Source organism: Scomber scombrus, chromosome 8, assembly GCF_963691925.1.
Source record: "Scomber scombrus chromosome 8, fScoSco1.1, whole genome shotgun sequence".
Taxonomy (NCBI): Eukaryota; Metazoa; Chordata; class Actinopteri; order Scombriformes; family Scombridae; genus Scomber; species Scomber scombrus.
The window spans coordinates 13,489,628-13,510,946 of NC_084977.1; the positions used below are offsets into that span (position 1 = coordinate 13,489,628).

General features: G+C 38.3%; 1 protein-coding gene across 1 annotated transcript; it reads right to left on the reverse strand.

The window, feature by feature from the left end:
* Window positions 1-440: 440 nt before the first annotated feature.
* On the reverse strand, window positions 441-20,033 carry ghrhrl (growth hormone releasing hormone receptor, like). The gene is made up of 13 exons (XM_062424354.1): window positions 19,980-20,033; window positions 11,662-11,767; window positions 10,996-11,103; window positions 10,067-10,158; window positions 9,026-9,129; window positions 6,999-7,131; window positions 6,666-6,819; window positions 4,543-4,603; window positions 4,360-4,429; window positions 3,928-4,019; window positions 2,189-2,318; window positions 1,350-1,391; window positions 441-542 (listed from the first exon to the last, which is right to left on the reverse strand). The coding sequence occupies exons 1-13, from the start codon at window positions 20,031-20,033 to the stop codon at window positions 441-443; spliced, it is 1,248 nt and encodes a 415-aa protein (XP_062280338.1).
* Between the last annotated feature and the right edge of the window lie 1,286 nt (window positions 20,034-21,319).

Here is a 21,319-nt window from a genome sequence, read left to right on the forward strand (position 1 = left end):
AAAGTATACGGAGGAGCGTATCTCAACCAGCTGCCATTTAGGTTTAGGAGTGTGCATTCTTTCAAAAACAACAAAAAGACAAAGAAAGAAAGACATAGAGAAAGAAATACTATGGCAGCCTTATACTAATCAGAGTTTTTAAATGATGCCCTTCTTTAACCTCAACAATTAACATGAACTTTACTTCAAAGCATCACTATCAGTTGAGATACTGTATTTCATTTTACCTTTTACCCTTACCATAAATAAATTATATATTGTACAAAGACTTAAAAACAATTCATACACACATAACATATACAGTACATCTTAAGAATACCTTTTCCTTTCCTTTTGCAGTGTGTTTGAGCTACAAAAAAGCTGAATGAAAGCTGTTGTCCATATGCTGAAAAGGTAATGTAGACCCTATAGGAAGAGGGTGAAGATGTGTCAGGACATCACTAGAAGGGTGTGTCCATCTGGCTGCCCTTTGCAGCAGGGGATACCACCCCATAACTCCTCTCCTGCCACCTCAGCCACTGCATGTGAACCTCTTTCTGGACCTGTCAAATGCACACATACAAACACAAAAAATACTAGTACGATACAGCTAATATATGTTTTAATTGTTATGTAATTGGTCTTCAAAGTTTTTCAACTTCAAAAGATATGATGTTAATTAGAGAGTTTAGGAGATCCTCATAGGTCAGCCATTTCCCAATCTTTCCAGTCTTTATGCTTTAGTTTAGCTAAGCTGCTTGCTGTAGCTTCACATTTAGCTAACAGATATGACACTGATAGACCTTCTTATCTAATTCTGCAGAAAAACACATAAGCCTATTTTCCAACATGTTCAATTATTCCTTTTAACTTGAGGCCACAGCAGAGAACCCCAAAACAACAATAATCATAATATTCAATAATCATTAATAAATAATATTTTCCCTTCAAATTATTGCATCTATAAGGGCAAAAAGATGTAGATTAAATGTATAATCCATTAGTCTAACAGACAATTCAATTTTAGGTATTATACATGTGGCCCTAAAGCATATAACAGATGAACTTAGGTTTTGAGTTATGGTGTACTGAGTATTAAACACAGAATAATGTTGCCCTCAGACTGTCTGGGGCCAGCCTCACATTAATCTTGGTGGTGACATAAGTACTCTGGGTCCTTCCCTTATGCAACAGGGGGAAGTGGCAAATTAGTATTGCCTTTTAAGCTATAAACAACTCACCTCTTGTGGGCATCTGATCTGGGGACATAGGTTTATTATGCAACAGTGATGCAAATTATCTGCATAGTTTCGTTATACGCGTTATAACACGTTATAGTAAATGTTTGAGAGTGGTTGGCTTGTACTGACCTCTTGATTGAGAAAGCAATAGAGAACTGCTACAAGAAGCCCCTGTAAGAGAGATGATTTTAATCATTAACATTTCGGGAGTAGTCAACATCATTAGAAGGTTGCTCATGTGAAGACAGTTTAAATGTCACCCACAAATGAGAGTTGATAGGTTGAAGAATTAGCCGTGGCATTAAATACAGGTCAGAACAAATCTGTTATGTTTCGCTCACACGGCTGGCAAACAAAAGCAGAATAATATATGGTTAATTATAGATTGCTGTAAGCCACATGTGATCTAAAGGAAAATGCTTTGTTGCCTTGCCTTTCATCTTAATCATGCAGGAAAAACTGGTAGTAGTTGCTCTACCTCCTTTGATGAACACTGTGCAATGAATGTTGCAACTAATTAGACACAATTGTTACCATAAGATTTTTCAGTGTGACGTTTTTTCACACTTTCTTGCCAAATTAATTTAAATTGTCAGTAGGAAGGGGCACAGGCACTATATCAAATTTGGAAGAGCTGGCTTGCAACTTTTGAAAAGCTGCACGTCTTTGGCAAGTGCAAGCACCCTGTGCCAAGCGGCTGTCACATTCTCAGCAACACAGTGCTGCTGTTTCACTAATTAACTAATTAAAATGCTTCTCTATTGTGGTTTTCAAAGTGGCATTTTACTGAACAGCAATCCAGCTTTTGGTTCTCTTTTTTATATTCTGTAGCTGTTTAAAATAATAAGTTAGATTTTAATTAAGAGCATATGTAAATTAGCATCTATAGATCCAACTTTCATTACTGTAAATGTGTAGGAGAGGTTGAGTGTTTATACATATATATATATACATGTTAATGTGTGTACCTGGAAGGATCCCATGCAGAGCTCGATACACAGGCGCAGGTTAACGTTGAAGTAGTCGGGCAGAAAATTGAAGAACATGTAGTGAGTGCCAAACAAAGGGATGAGGAGGAGGGTGGATTTAGTCAGGCGTCTTTTGCACAAAAGAAAAGAAACAAGGAGGCAGGACGTAAAGATGCGTGAGGGAGTCAGCCTGTCACAGTCTGGCCAGAGGGAGCAGTCTCCCAACTCCAGAACTGTTTTAAATACATGAACTGGAGTACATTTGCACAATCTGTCACCCATGACTTGATTACAGACATAAATGAACATGCATCCTATATATAACCTATATCCAACTCTGCAGGCTGGCCGTCACAACCAACAAAAACATCCACACCTTCCCTAACCCCTTCTGGAAAATAAAGACACATATATCCATATCATCCCCTCCAAACTAACAATCAAACCACTCCCTCTGCAAGTGGACCATAAACTTCCTGACCAAAAGAACACAATCTGTTTGCTAAAGGTAGGCACACCTCCTCCACCCTGACCCTCATCACAGGCAACCCACAGGGATGTATTCTGAGCCCACTCCTCTATTCCCTTTTTCACCTATGCCTGCCTGTCTATCCATTCATCCAACTACATTATTGAACTGTACAATAGCTGACCCGAAAGCCTTGCAGCGGGTGGTCAAGACTGTCCAGCACATCCCTGGCACTTGGTTCACAGCCACACAGGACATTTATAACTAACACTACCTGCTCAGAGGTTTGTGCAGCAATAGACACCCTACCTACCCCCTGCCCTTTAGACTTAAGGCTCAAAAATAGCTTCTTCCTCCAGGCTCTCAACCAGCTGAACCTGACCACTTACCTACATTGTTCCTCTCAGCAGGACATTACACAGGCCTACTTCATTATAGTTTGTACAATCTTACTTATTTTTTTAGTGGAGTTACAATTTTTATTATTCTTATTTTGTGCCTTATAGTTGTTTTAATGACAGTAGAATTAAATTGAAATGAAGTGTATTGAATTTGATGCATGTCTAATCTGAATGCTACTCCTGATATCATCACACATGCAGACATGCTAATGATCAGCTGCCAATCAAGAGGATACTTCTGTGTGTGCGTCAGGTTGTACGTGAGCAGGAAGATAGAGCAGGTGCATGATTCAGAGTGAGGATATTAAAATGTGAGAGTAGAGGGAATGTTTTTTTGTATAGGGGTGCAAATAAGTCAATGATCACTTAACTTGTCTTTGGTATGTCTGTTATAAGATCTGAATACACATGATGTGCCTGAATACTTTCAACTAATTAGCGAGGCTGGATCAATTAGAATTTCTGATAAGCCTTTTGGGAAGTGTAAAAGTAGATGTGGCCAGACTGAAAGTCAGTGGTGAGAGATTGAATTGTACATTGCCCAATGTGGTGTGTCAACAGCTTTCATACAACTTGCATCATTCCCTTGTTAGAGAGAAAAAGCATTTGAAAAAGTGTCTATCAGACTGAAAAACCTTAAGAGTTTAAGATAAACAAATCACACAGAAACAACAAAAAGATGAAAGCTAAATATAATTAAATCATACATAAACCCAAAAAAGCTTGGAGTGGGTCATTTGTGGTTAAAATGTACTGTGTCCTCAGGCATTTATGTATTGAAGACCCAGTTATGACTAAAATAGGAGATAGTTTTTTGAGTTCATCTACTCATACTGTGTCTACATCTGTGTCTGCAGCTAAAGGATTACCTGTATTGAGAGGAGTTATTGAACTGGATCAGACGAGGATTGAGCTTCTGTACGAGAATCCTGATGATATTCATGAAGAGCATAAAGTTGACCTGTTGATAGAAAAAGCAAAAGGACAAAACTAAGAGAAAAAAACGTTCCCCTTTAATACACTAGAGCCCTGACAGATACAGTACCTGACCGAATGTCGCTTACAACAGTTTAATTATTGAATGTCATGGCAACATTAAGGGCAGCCAAGTTAACTGACTAGGACTGGTGTGAGGGCAGTCTTTGGCACGCTATTCTTAAGGAAGTTTAAAAAAAATTAAAATTCTCAGAAACCATCTTAAACAAAAAGAAGGTAAATAACCCATCTGCATAACAATCTGTAATCAGCTATGTGCATAATTAACATAATGATTTTTGTTTCAGCAAAATAGGAGAATTTACCGCTATGGACACAACAATTGGTCCCTTGATGATCCACCAATAGGGAGAGTCCTCATTGATGTCCCAGCATCTGTATGGGTAGATATTTTGGGATGTGCGCTTTGGTGAGCCTATAGATATTCATTGATAATCTGTATACAATGAAAAATAATGATAGGGATGGAGGTAATGATTTATACAAACTCTGTGTCCTCAAAATACACCCTGGATCCAATCCAGATCATGATGAAGAGAACAGGTACACCTGTTGAAAAGAAGAAAAAACTGAATAGATGCCTGTGAGAGATGAGTGTGACACCAGTGTGACAACATGATCAGTGACAACTTATGGATTTGTGCATGTAGAAATTATAGCTGCAATGAATAATCAGTCGATCGACAGAAAATTAATCAGCAACTATTCATATGATTGAATAACAAAAAAAAAATGCCCCAAATTATGTGGTTCCAGATTTTCATATCATCAATTTGTTTTTTTCTTTGTCATTTATGCCAGTAAATTGAATATCTTAAAGTGGCAAACTCGAAGATCTCCATTTAATTTCTTTGGCGTCACACAGGTGCTGACACTGTGTGATGTGCTAGCAGAAGCGAATTGAAGAGCAAGTCTGTAGTTTGTTCACCTGCCCTCTGGCAGATCAACCACTAGGTGATGGAAAACATGTCTCTAACTGTGCTGCTTGTGATTTGAATGCAGGGCAGGAAAGTCACTACGGACACCCAGTTAATTGACTTGACAGACATTTATTTAAATAAAAAACCTTGGATTATAACTTTAAGGTTAGGGACAGTTAGTCTGACTAAATAAGCTAATTGAAGTCATCTTCATGGCTTCTAAAAATGTGAATGACATTTTTAAACTATTTTTAAACATTCATCAATGAATCAAGAAAATAATAAACAGATTAAATGATAATGAAAATATACAAAATCAAAATAAACTGAATACTTCAGATGTAGTTGACATGTACAGTACAGTATGGCAAGTTCTCAACTCATTGCCTCACTCCCACTTGAACAATTCATGTTCATTGTGATTGTACTTGGCAAGTAAAGGGGCAGTGAGTGTCTCATACTGTATGCACGGGCACCTTTCATCTAATTGAGTTAATTTTGAACATCTTTTAAGGAAACATTAAACCCACGACCAAAAAGAGTTACATTAGATGTGACTGCCACAGGGATGTAGAGTTGATTTCAGTTTGTTTGTTGATTTTAACTGATGGCACTTAGCCAGGAGAGTTTATGTGGCCGATGGCAGTCTGTCTGCTTCTTGTTGTCCCTGATAAAAAAGCTCCTTTGAAACAGAGAACTGTAATACCCCTCAAGGGAAACTGGTTGAGATCAGTCATCCGATTGTGGAGAACAATGCAACTTCAAATGTGTTCCAGGTTTTAAAAAGTTACAATGTTAATTTCCTACATGCATCAATATTCATGAGAGCAGAAGGAGCTATGATAGATAGATAGATAGACATTGGCACTGAGCTTGGACTTTTAAATGATGTGCTAATTGTAACTAAAAGTCAAAGTTTTAAAATTTCCCTGAGTGTCAACATATGGACACATTAAATAGTGAAAGTGTTAAAATGCTAAAATGCTGTTCTGGTTTTGATGATACACAGAAATCCTTTCCATCACTGTAGGAAAGCTCATATTACATATTAACAAAAAAATCCTCCTGAGCTTGTGACGTAAATTAGTTTGCAAATTTTATATAAAAATCTCGAAAAAAAACCTAGCATGCAGGTTGAGTAAAAAAGAGTAATATCTACAACACAATGCAAAGAGATGGACTGGAAACTGCAAATCACAGCACTACAGGAGAAAAGCAGTCACTGGGGCATCACATTATAGGAACACTGATAAAAACATCTATTTTCTAAGATCTAAAAAGCAGAAACTCACTCTGCACATTATATACAGGCTGCAGAGTAAAAAGAGTAAACAATGGCGCCTTGGCCAACACAAACCTAAGAAAGCCTGCTTGCCCTCCTGAACCTTTCAAGCCTTACTGGTAAAGATAAATACTTTTGCTGGTCTAATTTAGAAGTGCAACTCCCCATGAGCCAATACACATTTAATATAGACATGAAAACTCATGTATTTGTAAATGATAGTCTTTTTCAGTTCTCCAGCCTCATTTTGCAATCTACAGACCTACAACCTACTAATGTCTAAGAAGCACCTTACTTTATTTTTTTAGCCTTTTTGTTAGAGCATATATAATATAGGATACTGCATTGCAAATGTGGGATATTTCATACTAGAATAAAACTGAGAGAAACTGCCTAACAAGGTTCTCACCCCATCCCAGCAGGCCGAAGCCCCAGAGACATCGACGGCTGTGACTGAAGGAGGAGAGCAGCAGGGAATTGAGGTAGAGCGCCTCCACCAGGAGCCAGAGAAAATTGGCCATTACACAGTAGTGACAGAAGACCACAGAGGCTTTACAGGCAAACTGGACAGAATAACAAACAGGGGATAGAAGAAAGGATGGAGAGAAAATTATAAAGACAGATTAGTGTGAGAGAGGAGTATGTGAGGAGAACAATGCATAAATATGAGAACAGGAATAAGTGCCCTGAGGAATTTCTTAATGCAAGTGAGAACCTCTTGTCTTCAACGTCATTATCTTACTGTGGAAAGGGTGCAGTGGTCGGTGTCATCACTTGAGAACAGAGCAGCATCCTTTATAAACACCGCTACAGATTTCAGGATAAAAGTAATGAAGAGCTGGATGTGAATACAGTTCCTGGCACAACGCAGCCTCCTGTCAACAACACAGCCGACACACATAATAAATGTATATTGTAACTTTGTCTCGTGCAGAAATAATATATATATGTATATATATGTATATATGTATATATGTATATATATATATAAAAATACATTATCTTACTTTAAAACATATGTTACAATTAATGGATTTACCCACATATACAGTGCAGGCAAGCAGCTGCCGCAGTATGACATCACCCTAAAAGTTAAAAAAAAATCTAAAAAAGCAACCAAAAATGCAGATGAGAAAATAGGTGTTAAGGTACCATTTCAAAGTGGTTTCATGATAGACCGAGTTCATTTATACAAGGGCACACCAGCTGGATAGAGCAAAAACAAAGCATTCATCAGGACGTTTTATCTTGTTGCTACTGCTTTTAAACCAGTGTATCACAGAGCCTGGTGGGCGGCTGTGAGGAGACCCTTGACATTATGTCAATCATTCACTAAGTGGACAATGAGGCGTGTTTGCTCAGCTACATGTTAAAAGGGATCTAAAATGAAGAAGGAAAATATTGAAACTGAGAGGTAGAACATAAACGAGGGTAGTATTTAGCATCATAATGGGGTTTCAAACTTTTTGGCTTCAAACCTTCTTTTTCTTGAAACAGGGTCATTAACATCAGCCTCAGTGGTGCACATGTTCTTGTATTCATATCTTCCTCTGGACATTTTTTGGGAGGTTCCAACTTCTTTATACTTTCTTATAGAAACTTCAACCAAACCTCAAAATGTCCAGCTTACTGAGGACATTTGTTATTCTGATTTTTTCGGTCTTTTCGGTCTTATATAGTCTAATGTCATGAAACACAAATCTGCCTCAGGGGGCTTTACAACATCAACCTTTATTCAAACTAAGAAATACTCGCTAAAAAGCCTTTAATGGGTAAAAACGAAAGAATGCCAAGAAGTAAGAGCAACAGAGGACGAGTGATTCCCTTAGCAACATTGCAATACTGAAAAAAGTATGACAAAATTATAGATAATTTGATAATATTCCAGATTACACTTAAACTGTCATTTTCGGACATTTCAGCTGCTTACTAAGCACAAAGCCTTCAACTTCTGTAACTCCTGCTGCTGACACATACATTGACTCTTTAACTGTGTTCAACTCTTACTCTTCATCTGCTTCAAGTAATAACACAAACCTGACATCCTAACTTGTTTTAATGCTTACACTTAATCTCCTTTAAGTTGTTACACTTCCACAATCATTTTAACTACTTTCATCTTTCACTCTACTCATGACACGTCACACTTATTTTACTTTATTTAGTGCCCTCAGCACCTTCATTCACTAATATGTATTTATTTTGACTGCCACTTAAGCTTTAATTTCACCTGTTTCAGCTATGTTGAATTTTTTCAGCAGAGAGATCACACTTCAGTTTTCTTCAGATAATTTAGCCGTTCTAATTGAAATGGCTGTTGCTTGGCCCTCCATAGTAAATGAATGAACTCTCTGTTTACCAAAATTGGTTACTGATGGTAAATGGAGCACATTTATAAAGCACCTTTCTAGTTTTATTGACCACTCAAAGTGCTTTACAACACATGCCAACATCCACCCACTCAGGGCTGCCAACCTGCTCACCAGGAGTGATACAGTGCTTCTTATCTAAAGTGCCCCACAAAATGTTTCTATTCTCACCCATTCTCACACACACTCACACAAACAATTTGGGGTTCACTATCTCGCCCAAGGGCATTTCGATATACAGATCAAATCACCAACCTTCTTATAAGTGAAAAACCTGCTCTACCTCCTTAGCCATAGCCGCTACAGTTTATCTGTTGTACTAATGAAAAAGGGAGTGAAGATCTGCTGTCTGCCTGTGAATTGGACAATCTGAACATAATTGAATCTCATCTGTTTGTACCTGAAGAGCAGCAGGATCAACACGGCAACAGTCAGCACCACCAGAGAGATGCTGTAACCGACGGTGTAAATCAGCTTCACTGTGGCAAAGTATGACTGCTCTGTCTGAAGGAAAAATGAGAGAGAGAACATTTGGTATAAAAGGATATTACACTCAAATATCAAAGCTTTTCAAAATGCTATCAGGCTTCAAAACCAACGTAATATGTCAAAATTGCAATTAGTGACCAAATTGCACTCAAGCTTGAAACTTGTACTGAAGAGATGGCTATAATATTATGAATTCCCAGTTCAAATGCAATGCACCATTACTGCAAGAAAGCTTTTTTTCCCCATATTTTGAGGCTGAATCTAATGACTCCTGAACTGACTAAAAAAAAGTACAAGAAAAGTTACTTAATTACCGTAAAATCAAAACTTGTTATTAGTGATTTTCCAGCCCTGCTGTCAGAGGACTGAAAAGGTCTTTTGTAATTCATGACAAAAGACCTGTATAGCATCAAAAATAGTTTTCTCACAGTTATTCTTCAAAAAACACTGTTAAGTATGATTCTCTCTTTGTGAAACAACATAATCTCTGTTATTACCTGATGGATGGCATTTAATTTACTTACCGCTTAACAAAAAGTATTTTTTCATGAGGCACATTTGTGTTTGAATGGGTTTTCTTTTGTTCTATAAAGAGGCAGCGAGGCAATAATCCATATGCTCAAATCTCAGCCAAAAAAGAAAAAAGCAGGTATATGATTAGCAGTTTTACGTCATCACATGCTGGAAGACCACGTTAACATTTCCTTGTTTGGTCTGTTTATTTCTGAAATTATAGCAGGTGGATTTTGACCTTGTGATCCTTTATGTTCTCCTGTTCCTTTTGGTTCATTCCCTTTTTCTATTGGTCGTTTCCATGTTCCTAATGTTCCTAATGTCTGTTACTAATGTCTGTTACTAATCCCTTCAGCCTGACCTCTCCACTGTCATTCTGGAGTCTCTTGTTTCCCAGTCTGTCATCTTCACCTGCCTCGCCCCCAACGAAAACTCTCACCTCAGGAATGTCATCATCCACACTGCAGGCGATGTGGTACGGTGGGAAGGGTCCGGACCAATCCCCATTAGTGCAGTTGCGGCTTACTGACCCTGAGATGACAGGTCAAGAGATCAAGAAGATTAAATTCAGTTTAGAATCACTAATTTATCAAGAGAAATTCATCCAGGTGAAATGTTTGGTGTTTAGCTATGTTAGCAACACATCTCTACAGATGTTGGCCAGTCAGTTGATCCATCGCTTTGGTCCAGACAAAAATATCTTAACATCCATTACATGGATTTTCATGACATTTTGTGCAGACATTCATGGTCAACAGAGGATGAATACTTCTGACCTTGGTGTTCCCCTGACCTTCTCCATAGCTTCACCATGTGGTTTTAAAGATTGATGTTCAGCCTTTTCGCCTTTATTTAAGAGGCAGTGTAGAGACAGGAAACTAGAGAGAGAGAGGGCTATAACATGCAGCATCGGTCCCCAGCTGAGAGTCAATGAATGTTGCACTTATGTGGTATGCACCTTAATCTTCAAGCCACCAGGGTGCACCCGACATCAATATCGTCTTTGATTTCTGTTTTTGTAAAACACTACCATGTGTTCCACTAGTTGCTCAAGCTCACAAAGCTGCTAATTTACATGTTGAGAAAAAAATAATTTGATTTCATTCTCCTAGGGCAATCTGGCAAGTCTGAGCACTGAAGAGTCGGCACGAGTCTAATTCACAATACATTTTAAAAGAGTAAATTGATGACTGACTGAATAAATAGTTATACATTCTTTTTACAATCAGAATAAAAACACCCATTGCTTTCATTGGAATAATAATTTAGCTTAACTTTGACTCACTACTGTTTAACAAGCAGCTCTCATCATTATTTCAGCCAGATAATCCTCTCGCCTTATGTCTCACAGTGTGATTTTATAGTTACCTGTGCTGTTTTTGAAGAGGGAGAAAACAGCAGGACAAGCTCTGTCGACTGTTTCCCCAACAACGGCATGAGGCCAGCAGACGACTTTATCCCAGAATGGTTGGCAACCTTTTTTGGAGGGTGTAGAAGGGAAGATACGGTTAAAAATAAGAAAGGTAAGTATCAAACGAAATGAATCAGAAGAAAGACTCCTTTATATACAGTGTCATACAGTGCTAGCCAGAAATATACTTATGGAGGTACAGTATAAAGGTAAATGGGGTGTATCATGCACAATACTTCCAACAACATCCTTCAAAGCCATAATGTCCGCCTCTGTGTAAATTGTATTAAGACAAGAATGAGGAAACACTGTGGATCTCCGGCAAAGACATTTATCTTGAGATAAATCACATACATAAATCCTAAAGTAACTATCCTTAATGGTCTCCTCTACAGATGCACTCCAGTGATAGATCACCCAGCATGTTTTCATTCTGCAGTTAGGACACTGCATCGAGCACCTGCGTTCGACAGCTGAAGATTCTCTGTGAAACATTTACTCCAGCTTAGACTCTTAATGTACTTAATGTGAACATTGGCGGTATATATTTCATACTGCAACTAGAACCCTGCTCGAATTTATATGAGCTGCGACTGCTGGGTGATTCGAAACAGGAAACACACCTTCTGCACTTGAGTTGCCCTGCTCTGCAATGTACTGAAGGCAGTGACGCTCATCTTTCTCCAGCTGAAATATGTACTCGCATTCAGGGTGCAGGGTCGATAATGCCTAGAGGTGAGAAAGAAGGGAAGAACAAGAAGAAGGGATGAGCTATATACAAATATTCAAGCAGGACACTTTGTGACCACTCGGTCTGTAATTACATGTAAAAGGAACATTTCATGTATATAAAAAAAATGCATATCAATTTATAAGGGTCAGTGACTAATTTTGCCTTTATGCTTTACCTTCAGCAGGGAATTATTCCCACTAAAACAGTTACTTTTTGATAAAAAATATTTATGTTCGTGGCAATAAGGAAAATGATCTTTCACTACAGCGCATAGAGAGAGGGGACGCTCAGAGAATTCAATAAATGAGTTTGTCCCTAGGGACACAGATGATTGTCTTGGCCTCCCAGTAACTTTGCTCCCCATCCATTTTGTGCCACTCAGAGATTCTTCCGTGTGTCTGCTCCTAGTCATCCTTCCGTTTCCTGATGTCAAATAAAGACACAATAATCACATTTGAATTTGACATCAGCCTGACATTTATCTCGGAATAAAACAAATAAGAACATCTTGTTTCTGAGGTTAAATGGAAAGATGGCAGGAAGTGTGTTGACTCTGTGGTTTTTATGCTTTTGTCTGTATTTAAAAACTGTGAGTATGTTTTGAGTGCATTTTCATTATCTGTCACTTAATCTGCATCAGTGAACTCTTGCTATATTGTATATATAAATGATGATATAAAAGGTTATAAGGTCATATAACCCAACCACTGTGAAAACGTATAAACACTCATGTGTCAACCATTAATAACTTGTGCTGTAATACAACGTTGTTTTTTTCATTTCAGCTGATGCACCAGATGTTGTTGACAATGAGAGCTGTAGAGGTGAGCCTCTTTTGAAAGTCAGCTTCTCCTCAATGTGAACAAGGCATCGTGCACTAAGGTTTTAAAGTGCAGTGTGGGTGCAAATATAGAATACTTTTGTTTGGCATGGGTGATGTCCATTGACAGTGAGGGGATTTGAGATGCCAAAAAAAGTGGTCAAAGTATCAAGATGGACCAGCGCACACTCTGAACATACCCTGCTGTTTTGTAGTCTGGTGTTCAGCCAGCTTCACTGTAAGTGCAATTTTTTTTTTTGGCCATATTCTTCACCTTTCAAACCTTCACATGGCAGGTGGAAATGTCAAAATCAAAGTAAGCATCCATTAAAAGCTACACAAATTCACAAGTTTTAAACCTGCAGTAGCTGATTTTATGACTACTTGTGGGATGCGGAAACAAGTTATCAAAACAGCATTAACATATCACCTTTTAAGTTAATATGGTGAACTGCGTTTATCTGCCATTTGGAATTGAACAGATAATTTAAAGTTGGTCTTTATAGCTTTTTTGCTGCAGCCGAAAACAACGTTGTGAGAGCTGCGAGAGTGAACCAAAGTAAAGTTGCAGCTAAACAATGAGTTGGAACTTGCTATAAAGCTCGGTAAAGCTGTGAGGAGCTGCAGAGTCGGGTGATAATTCTCTGTAGGTTCATGACAACGACCCACGCCTCTGACATTTGATACTTTATTATTATACAAATACTGATTATAGCTGCTTTGAAATAAAATATCACCTCTAGTTTGAAGTGATATCTTTCATTCTTACGTAGGTGGAGCATCATGTTTGGATGGATTAACCTCAAGAGTCATCTATTTTTATTCCAGGCTGCTGGTGCATGTAAGCAGTCCTGAATCTAAAGGTCAGTCTTCTTTTGTTGGGTTGGACAATGTACAGCAACACTGTGCTACCTACTATTTCTTCCATGGTATTTCTGCTGTATGATCCATTTGTGTCCTTTTAATTTGCCAGTACATTTTGGCATCTTATGGAGAACCATCCTTCAACACCTGATTTCCTGTAATATCTGCCTTCATATGGCACCTTGACTTTTTTCCTGTTAATTATTTAAACAACTGAAACCCATGAGATTCGCTGGCATGTTGGACAAACTTTAATTATGCTAACAAGCCCTCAGTTTATTATTACACAATAATGATGCTGATATTAACTGCAACACAAGTAGACAAATATAAAATATGTCACAGATGGAGAATAAAATATCTCTTACTATCAGAAAATGCTCCTTTTAAGTCTCTATATTATATATATAGGCAAGACAAAACTAGAAAAAAGGGGGAAAAAGGGAGGCACTTATAGGCAGACGTAATTATGAAGCTGCTCCATTTCCAAAATGACTCAAAATGTTGAGAATGTTTAGCAATTTGTTTTTCCTGAGTAATTTGGAGGCTGCTATTCTGAGTCTCTTCTGTGGTGCTTGTGGATGTGCAGCCAATAAAACACTATGTGAACACAGCACAACAGGTCACACAGCCTTCATAGAGTCATCTTTGTCATTGACAGGCACATTGCACAGACTTTTGTCCTTGATTCAGCTCAGTTCAGCTTCATTTCTTTTAGACCTGCGGGAAAACGAGTCTCTTTGTGACAAGACAGAACCAAACTCTTAATGAAGACAAGCTTTAGAAGCTAAATTCCTCCGGGACCACAAACACTCCCTCTGGAGAACCCCCATCTCCCCAACTCAGCAGTTTTCTCCAATAGGTTGTATCTTATAAACATTTCCATTAAAAAGATCTATGAGTTTCTCTGAGGGGGGAACGGCAACATCTGCACCCATACAAACCCCCCTGGAGCCATTTCATGAAATGACTGAGTATCGCTTTGCATAGATATGGATTTTTAGCAAATGTTTAGTCAGGAAGACTATCTATGGCATGCATAGGCCTCTAGTTCTCATATGCTGCCATCAACATTTCTTAATCATGCACACTCATAAGGTCCTTTGCTGTCAGTGTCTGGGGCTGTCAAGATATCAGCTGTTCACATCTATCTGTCCACATCTGTCCAGCACCGCGACACACCTCCATTGTTAGCCTATCGTCTAGCTGCTGTCCTTTCAAATATGTTTTTTCTCTCTGCATTAAATGCGTTCATGCTGCTGTTATGTGCGCCCCTCCACCTCCTTATCACTGCCTAGTCTTTGCAGATTCATCAGTTACATCACTTAACCCTGTAAAGCCTGAACCATCAAATAATTGCCAGAATATTTTACATTTGTGAAACTGGAGTGTTTATTGGATCTTCTGACAAGTAATTTAAAAATGTATCTAATAAATGAATCTGATCTTATACATCAGGTTTCTCAGGGAAAAAATGATCACACTGATGATGTAGAGCTCTCCAAAACCCATGTATCAAATATGATTCACTTGGCATTATAGGGTTAATCAGCCTCTTCAGCCTATCAGTCTCAGCAGAAGTCATCAGCCACCACCACCAGTGTATGGACTCCACGGGGGGATTTATCATGCTGCTACTCAGGGCTGGTGCCCCTCGATTACAATTATATACAAATTATCATTACATCACCTGTTATAATAAACAATAATCTCTACTGCTTTCACTATGTCTCTCCTGATTGCATTTTACTTTTTATTACTATAATGTCACACTAGTTTGAACTGATTAAAGGTGTAATGTTAAACAGAGGCTATATGGCACCAAGCTTTAAAAAATCATGTCAAAATGTCTCTAGAAATTGAAGATGAAAAAGCCACACAAATGGCAAAATTGATGTGCACTTCTACTCTTAAAAAAAGTAGCTTGTGTTTGTGTGGAAAAACAAACCAATTTAGTAACTATGCCAAAAACACCTACAGAATACACACATACACAGAACACAAACTTCATGTTGGACTGAAAAATCCCCTCCACCACCACCCAATGTTCTCTAGTAAGTAGGAACCAATATGCAAGCTCCCAGTGACATCTCTCCCTCTATCAATGAGGCGCTGGAAGCAACCAGAGCACATCGCTACCTGTCCTCTTTGTTCCTAATGCAATGCTAATAATCTAATGAGAGGTGTTATTGTGCAATTTACTCAGCAATTACCTCTTTTCCTGGTCAAAGGGAGGAGAGGGATGCATGAAAAAAAAGGTTTACCTTGCCTCCTGCAGAGACACTGAATTCAGACAATCAGAGTTTGCAGTAGGTGAGGATATGTGCGTAAATATACTGGTATATTGTGCTCTGATGAAAGTAAGGCTGTGTAGCTATAATAATATCACTATATGTCAGACAAGGGTCGTGCATGTCACATGGATTCCCTGTTTATATGCAAGTGAAGACATTTTCTCCTACATAAGAATGGTGTGCCATTGAGCTGAGGCGAGCTAAGCTTTGAAAAGCAGGGGGTGAGGCATAAAGCAGGAGTCAAGACTGGGTGGTTACGATCACCGAGGGCCATGTGACGTGCTCATGCATTTCAACTGCATGATGAGATAAAGGGAGACACTATGCTGCATTTAAGAGACAGACACAGAGATAGAAAGAAATGGGGGATTGCTGTATAGGGTAAGTCTGGATAATATGAGGCATGAAAGTAAATGCAAAGCCAAAGGTCCCTGCACACTGCGCAGCCAGCTGTAAAAATGTTCCCTGAGAGGTGAAGCCCATTATCCACTAACTACCCAAAAAGGGGCCATCGGAGTAGGCTCACTTTGCAGATGTTGCCTTCTATTTTCAACAGGGAATGAGGTACACTTTAACACTCTGGTACAGCGTGTTCAATTCATCAGAAAAAGAACACAGATACAGTCTCTCAAGTTCAGATTACTTTTACAAATATTAAAGGAACAGTACGACATTTTGGGAAATGTGCTGCCTTGCCGAGAATTAGATGAAAAGATTGTTACCGTATATGTTTGGAAACAGGAGGAAACTGCTAGTCTGGCGCTTTCCAAAGCCAGTGTAATTAACACATTAGGCTAGAAAGTGAATAAGAGTATTTCCCAAAATGTCAAACTATTTTTAAGTGACACTTACAACTGAAACAACATAAAGTGAGCATTCCCCCAGCTGGCCACTTGAGGAGTGAATGATGTTTAGTCTATAATTTGCATTCATCTTTTTCATCCATTCTTTGTTGTTGTTTTTTTCTCTCAGGTGCTGGTTAAAGTGCAACATTTCAATCATATCTGAGCATTCAAAAGAGACCATCCATACCATCGGGCTTGTTTGCAGTGATTATGTTTTCTTTTGAAATATCTAACGTGTATATGTACTACTGGGTGTTTTTATGGACCTGGGAGTTCATTATAATTCTTTGCAGTCCTGAGCAGTAAAACTGAATATGATGAAGTGCAACGCAGTGATAAGCGCCTGCCCTGTTTCCATTCTCTCACTGCAATGCTGATCATCATATCACACATTTGCCAACTGCTTCTCATATTTCTATTACATTATGGAAATTAGAGAGGTGACCATGTAATAATATCCCAATAAAGCTAGTGATTAAAATACTTTTTTTTTTTTTTAAAGCTGTTGTGAATGTCAATGCTTGACTGTGATGACATGTGTATGGTTCACACTACATAAGCCAAAACAAGTAGCCTACACACTATTAGTAGCCTAATAAGGTACATAAAGTACATATAGTTAAATGGTTGTTTACAGTGCCTATAGAAACTATTCACCCTCTTCAATGTTTTCCCTTTTATTGCTTTTATAAATGGAGTCATGGTCAATATATTTTTTGTTTTTGTTTTAATGAATTTACAAAAAACAACTGTTTAATGTCAAAATGAAAACAGATTCCAGATTTAATTCATTAAAAATATATAATTTAAAATAAGTATTGTATAAATATTCACCCCTTTTAAAGTGACTGCCCTTATCTCACAAATAGTGCAGTGCAGTGATTGTGTCTCAAGTGATTGTAGTATAAAGACACCTGTGTCTGGAAAGTCCAGTCATTGGTTCATCAGTATTCCAGCTACAAGTACACCATGAAGACAAAAGAACACTCCAAGAAACTCCAAGAAAAGGTTATTGAAAAGTATAAGTGAGGGGATGGATACAAAAACATTTCCAAGTCACTGAACATCCCCTGGAGTTCAGTTAAATCCATCATTAAGAAATGGAAGGAGTATGGCACATGTGTAAATCTTCCTAGAGCAAGCCATCTTCACAAACTGTGTCTACTCTGAAGGAGTTGAAAGCTTCAACAGCTGAGGTGGGAGAGATTCTGCATACAACAACTGTTGCTTTATGGGAGAGTGGCAAAGAGAAAGCCACTGTAGAAGAAACTCATATTAAATCTTGACTAGAGTTGGCCCAAAGGCATGAAAAATTTAGCTTTATGCATCAGACTAGACGTTATGTTTGGCAGACAGGAAACGCAACACATCACCACAAACACACCATCCCCACTGTGAAGCATGGAGGTGGCAGCATTATGCTGTGGGGATGCTTCACGGCCGCAGGCCCTGGAAGGTTTGTAAGGGTAGAGGGTAAAATGAATACAGTTAAATATAGAGAAATCCTGGAGGACAATCTGATTCTGGTTTAAAGACAACAAGGTGAATGTTCTGGAGTGGCCGAGTCAAAGCTCCAAACCTAATCTAATAGAGATTTTTTATGGCTTGGATTCACACCTGATCCCAAAGCAGTTTTGCAAAGAAGAATGAAGTGTCCAGATGTGCAAGCCTGATTGAGACCTATCCACACAGAATCAGTGCTGTGATTGCAGCCAAAGGTGCATCTACTAAATACTGACTTGAAGGGGGTGATTATTTATGCAATCACTTATTTAATCCCAAGGATGTTGAATCCTACAAATATCTTGGTGTCGTTCTGGACAATAAATTAAATTTTAAAAACAACACTGAGGTGGTTTCCAAGAGTCAAGACTTTTCTTCTTGAGGAAGGAAAGAAGGAAGGAAGGAAGGAACTGAGATCCTTTAACATTAGCAAGAACCTTTTACATGTGTTCTATCAGGGAATATTGGCTAGTGTCCTTTTTTTATGCTGTGCTTTGCTGAGTTTTTTTGTAAATTGTTCTTTTAAAAAAAAGCCAAATTACATTGATCATGATTCAATTTATAAATAGCAATAAAAAGTGGAAAACATTGAAGGGGGTGAACATTTTTTATAGGTACTGTACTTTCCTGATATTGATACAGTCAATTGATTTGGTCATGCAATTTTCATGGTATAAAATTGAATAAATAAGTAAATAAAAAGTAGTTAGTACAACATTCAAAGCATGCATAAACACACACTATAACCCCACCAGCTCTCCTTCTCTGCTCATTCACTCACCTTGGTCACACACCACCCACCCACTGCTTAAATCCCTAACAGCATGTCAAGTAAATGTCACACACACACACACACACACACACACACACACACACACACACACACACACACACACACACACACACACACACACACACACACACACACACACTTTATTAACATCCCTGGAAGTAATAATTATTTCCATGATTAATTAATCTGCTGCTAATTATATTGATTAATCTTTTTCCATGAAAGGTCAGAAAACAGTGCAAAATAAGAACTGATTATCTGTGATGGATCAGTTCTTATATTGTCAGTACAAAAGTCAAAACCCCAAATTCCACAATTTTCCAAAAGATTTACTGACTATTAAAATTGTTATCAAATAATTTTCTGTCAATCAAGAGACACATCATTAGCCTAATCTTTACATCCATCAGACTTCCAAACCTTTTATGAACAACATTTAATGTAAATCCTCGCTCATCATTTATTGCAGTGCTGAATTAACACACACACACACACACACACACACACACACACACACACACACACACACACACACACACACACACACACACACACACACACACACACAGGTTCACACACTTATTCACATTAATTCTACACGGATCTAATGTCTTTGGAAAGTGATTCTCTATTGCTCTCTCCTGCAGTGTATTTTACGATGCAGCATGTTAAAGGTAAGAGTATTTATTTCGACCTGTTTAAAGAACCAAACAGCTGCAGACAGATGTTCTCATGCAGGCGCATTTGCACGTGCGGGTCTGTTACTTAAATTAAAGCCCACATAATATCAGTCCTTAATATGGTTGTTTTTTTGTTTAAAAAAAAAAAAAAATTATATATATATATAGGCTACATACAAGTCTGGACAATAACAGACTTGGGAGAATTAGGAGATTTTTCGTGTCGATCTCACTCAAACAAATGTGTACAATATGATGTTCATTCATCTGTCAGAACTGTTTCTTCAGTTTGTCAGCAAAGGAAACAAAAGCGAAAATGTTAATTTGCAAAAGAGCGCTTAAGTTTATAGGTAAGTGGTATAATCATCAGTTTTCTCACATATTGATAAAGTTGATATAAATTACTCACAATTGGAGCCAAGCACAGAACGAGAAGAAGCCCTCTGATTTGCAGACAGGACATGTTGTCGCCTCAAGATGCTTCATCCAGCGTGACGCTCTTATCAATGAGAGCGCAAACACACCCAGGACGCAGCAAGACAGGATGCTGAGCCCCTCTCAGGTGCAGCCTAAATAAATCCACCTGTCAAGCGTGCAACAGTCAACATGGAGGAATTCCGGTGCAGCCACATGTTCAGAATAAAAGCCTAAATTCACAGGCTTGACTGTTGAATTCTGGATTATTTTTGCAGATCTCCATTGACATGCAGAGAAATGCATATACAATCATGAAATAACTGGCAGCTATAAAAGCGTCAGGAAATAAAAATAAGATTCATATCAAGCATCAGTTTTGAAGGCTAACGTGCTCCCTGGTTTGGCCTGAAAGCTTCACAGCTGAAGGTTTCAGGTTAGATGTTCAAATTGAATCCCCCTGCTGCGCCGGACTGTGTCGCCAAACACACTGTGTTTGTTAGGCTTAGATCAGAGGTTGGACTCGTTTGAGCACTCACACTGTTGAAAAGAGCAACATGCAGTGACATGAGAATTATATCAGGACATGAGGCTGCATGGATGGTCCCGACCTGGGACTACTTGATCAATTCCAAACATAATTTTTCTCTATTACATGTTTGAGCTTGTTGAGCAACAACAGCAGATATTGTTGAGGACCTGATGTGTTAAACCAGTAGTTCTCTAACTTTTACACATCAGGGAACACGGATTACAGAAAGTGTATAAAAACTATGACCAAAATAGTCACACATTCTTTGTGTTACTTATATAGATAGAATTTAGTGAAATCAAATTATTCCCCTTTTTGCTAGGGACCCCTCCCCCTATAGGACCCCCATTTGAGAACCAGGGGGAAAAAAAGCTTCAAGTTTCCATATTACACTCAGATAAGTTGTATACTGGACCATGACTGTGATGTCACAAATTTGCTCATAGGTCCCCCCCTTAAATTAAGAATTTCGATGAGCTTAAAGAAACTCTCCACTCTCAGCAGGTGAATGTGAAACTGTGCACATACATTATGCTGTACAATGAAGCTCTAACATCCAACTGAAGGAACTAGAAGCAAAACATTATTATTAGTCGGGGGGAACTTTAAGTTTTGGCTGTTACTGTGTGAAGCCATATTGACTCAAAATAGAAGTAACAGAAGCTGTTGAGTTGTTGTCAATTGTGTTGTTTTCTGCCTTTATCTGGAACCCCTCTCATATAAATTTGAGGAGTCATTATGAGATAGAAACATGTTTATTTGTGAGTTGATATTTTTGTTCATGTCAGATCTGAATGGGTTAT

What these genes read in the sequence shown, in the direction of transcription:
- ghrhrl (XM_062424354.1), bottom strand. Translation starts at nt 20,033, where the DNA reads ATGTCCTGTCTGCAAATCAGAGGGCTTCTTCTCGTTCTGTGCTTGGCT. An exon ending in GGGCAACTCAAGTGCAGAAG is followed by an intron (nt 11,104 to 11,661) that starts GTGTGTTTCCTG and finishes CCTCCAAAAAAG; the next exon opens with GTTGCCAACCATTCTGGGAT. An exon ending in CTTCGGCCTGCTGGGATGGG is followed by an intron (nt 4,604 to 6,665) that starts GTGAGAACCTTG and finishes TCTTTTCAACAG; the next exon opens with GTGTACCTGTTCTCTTCATC.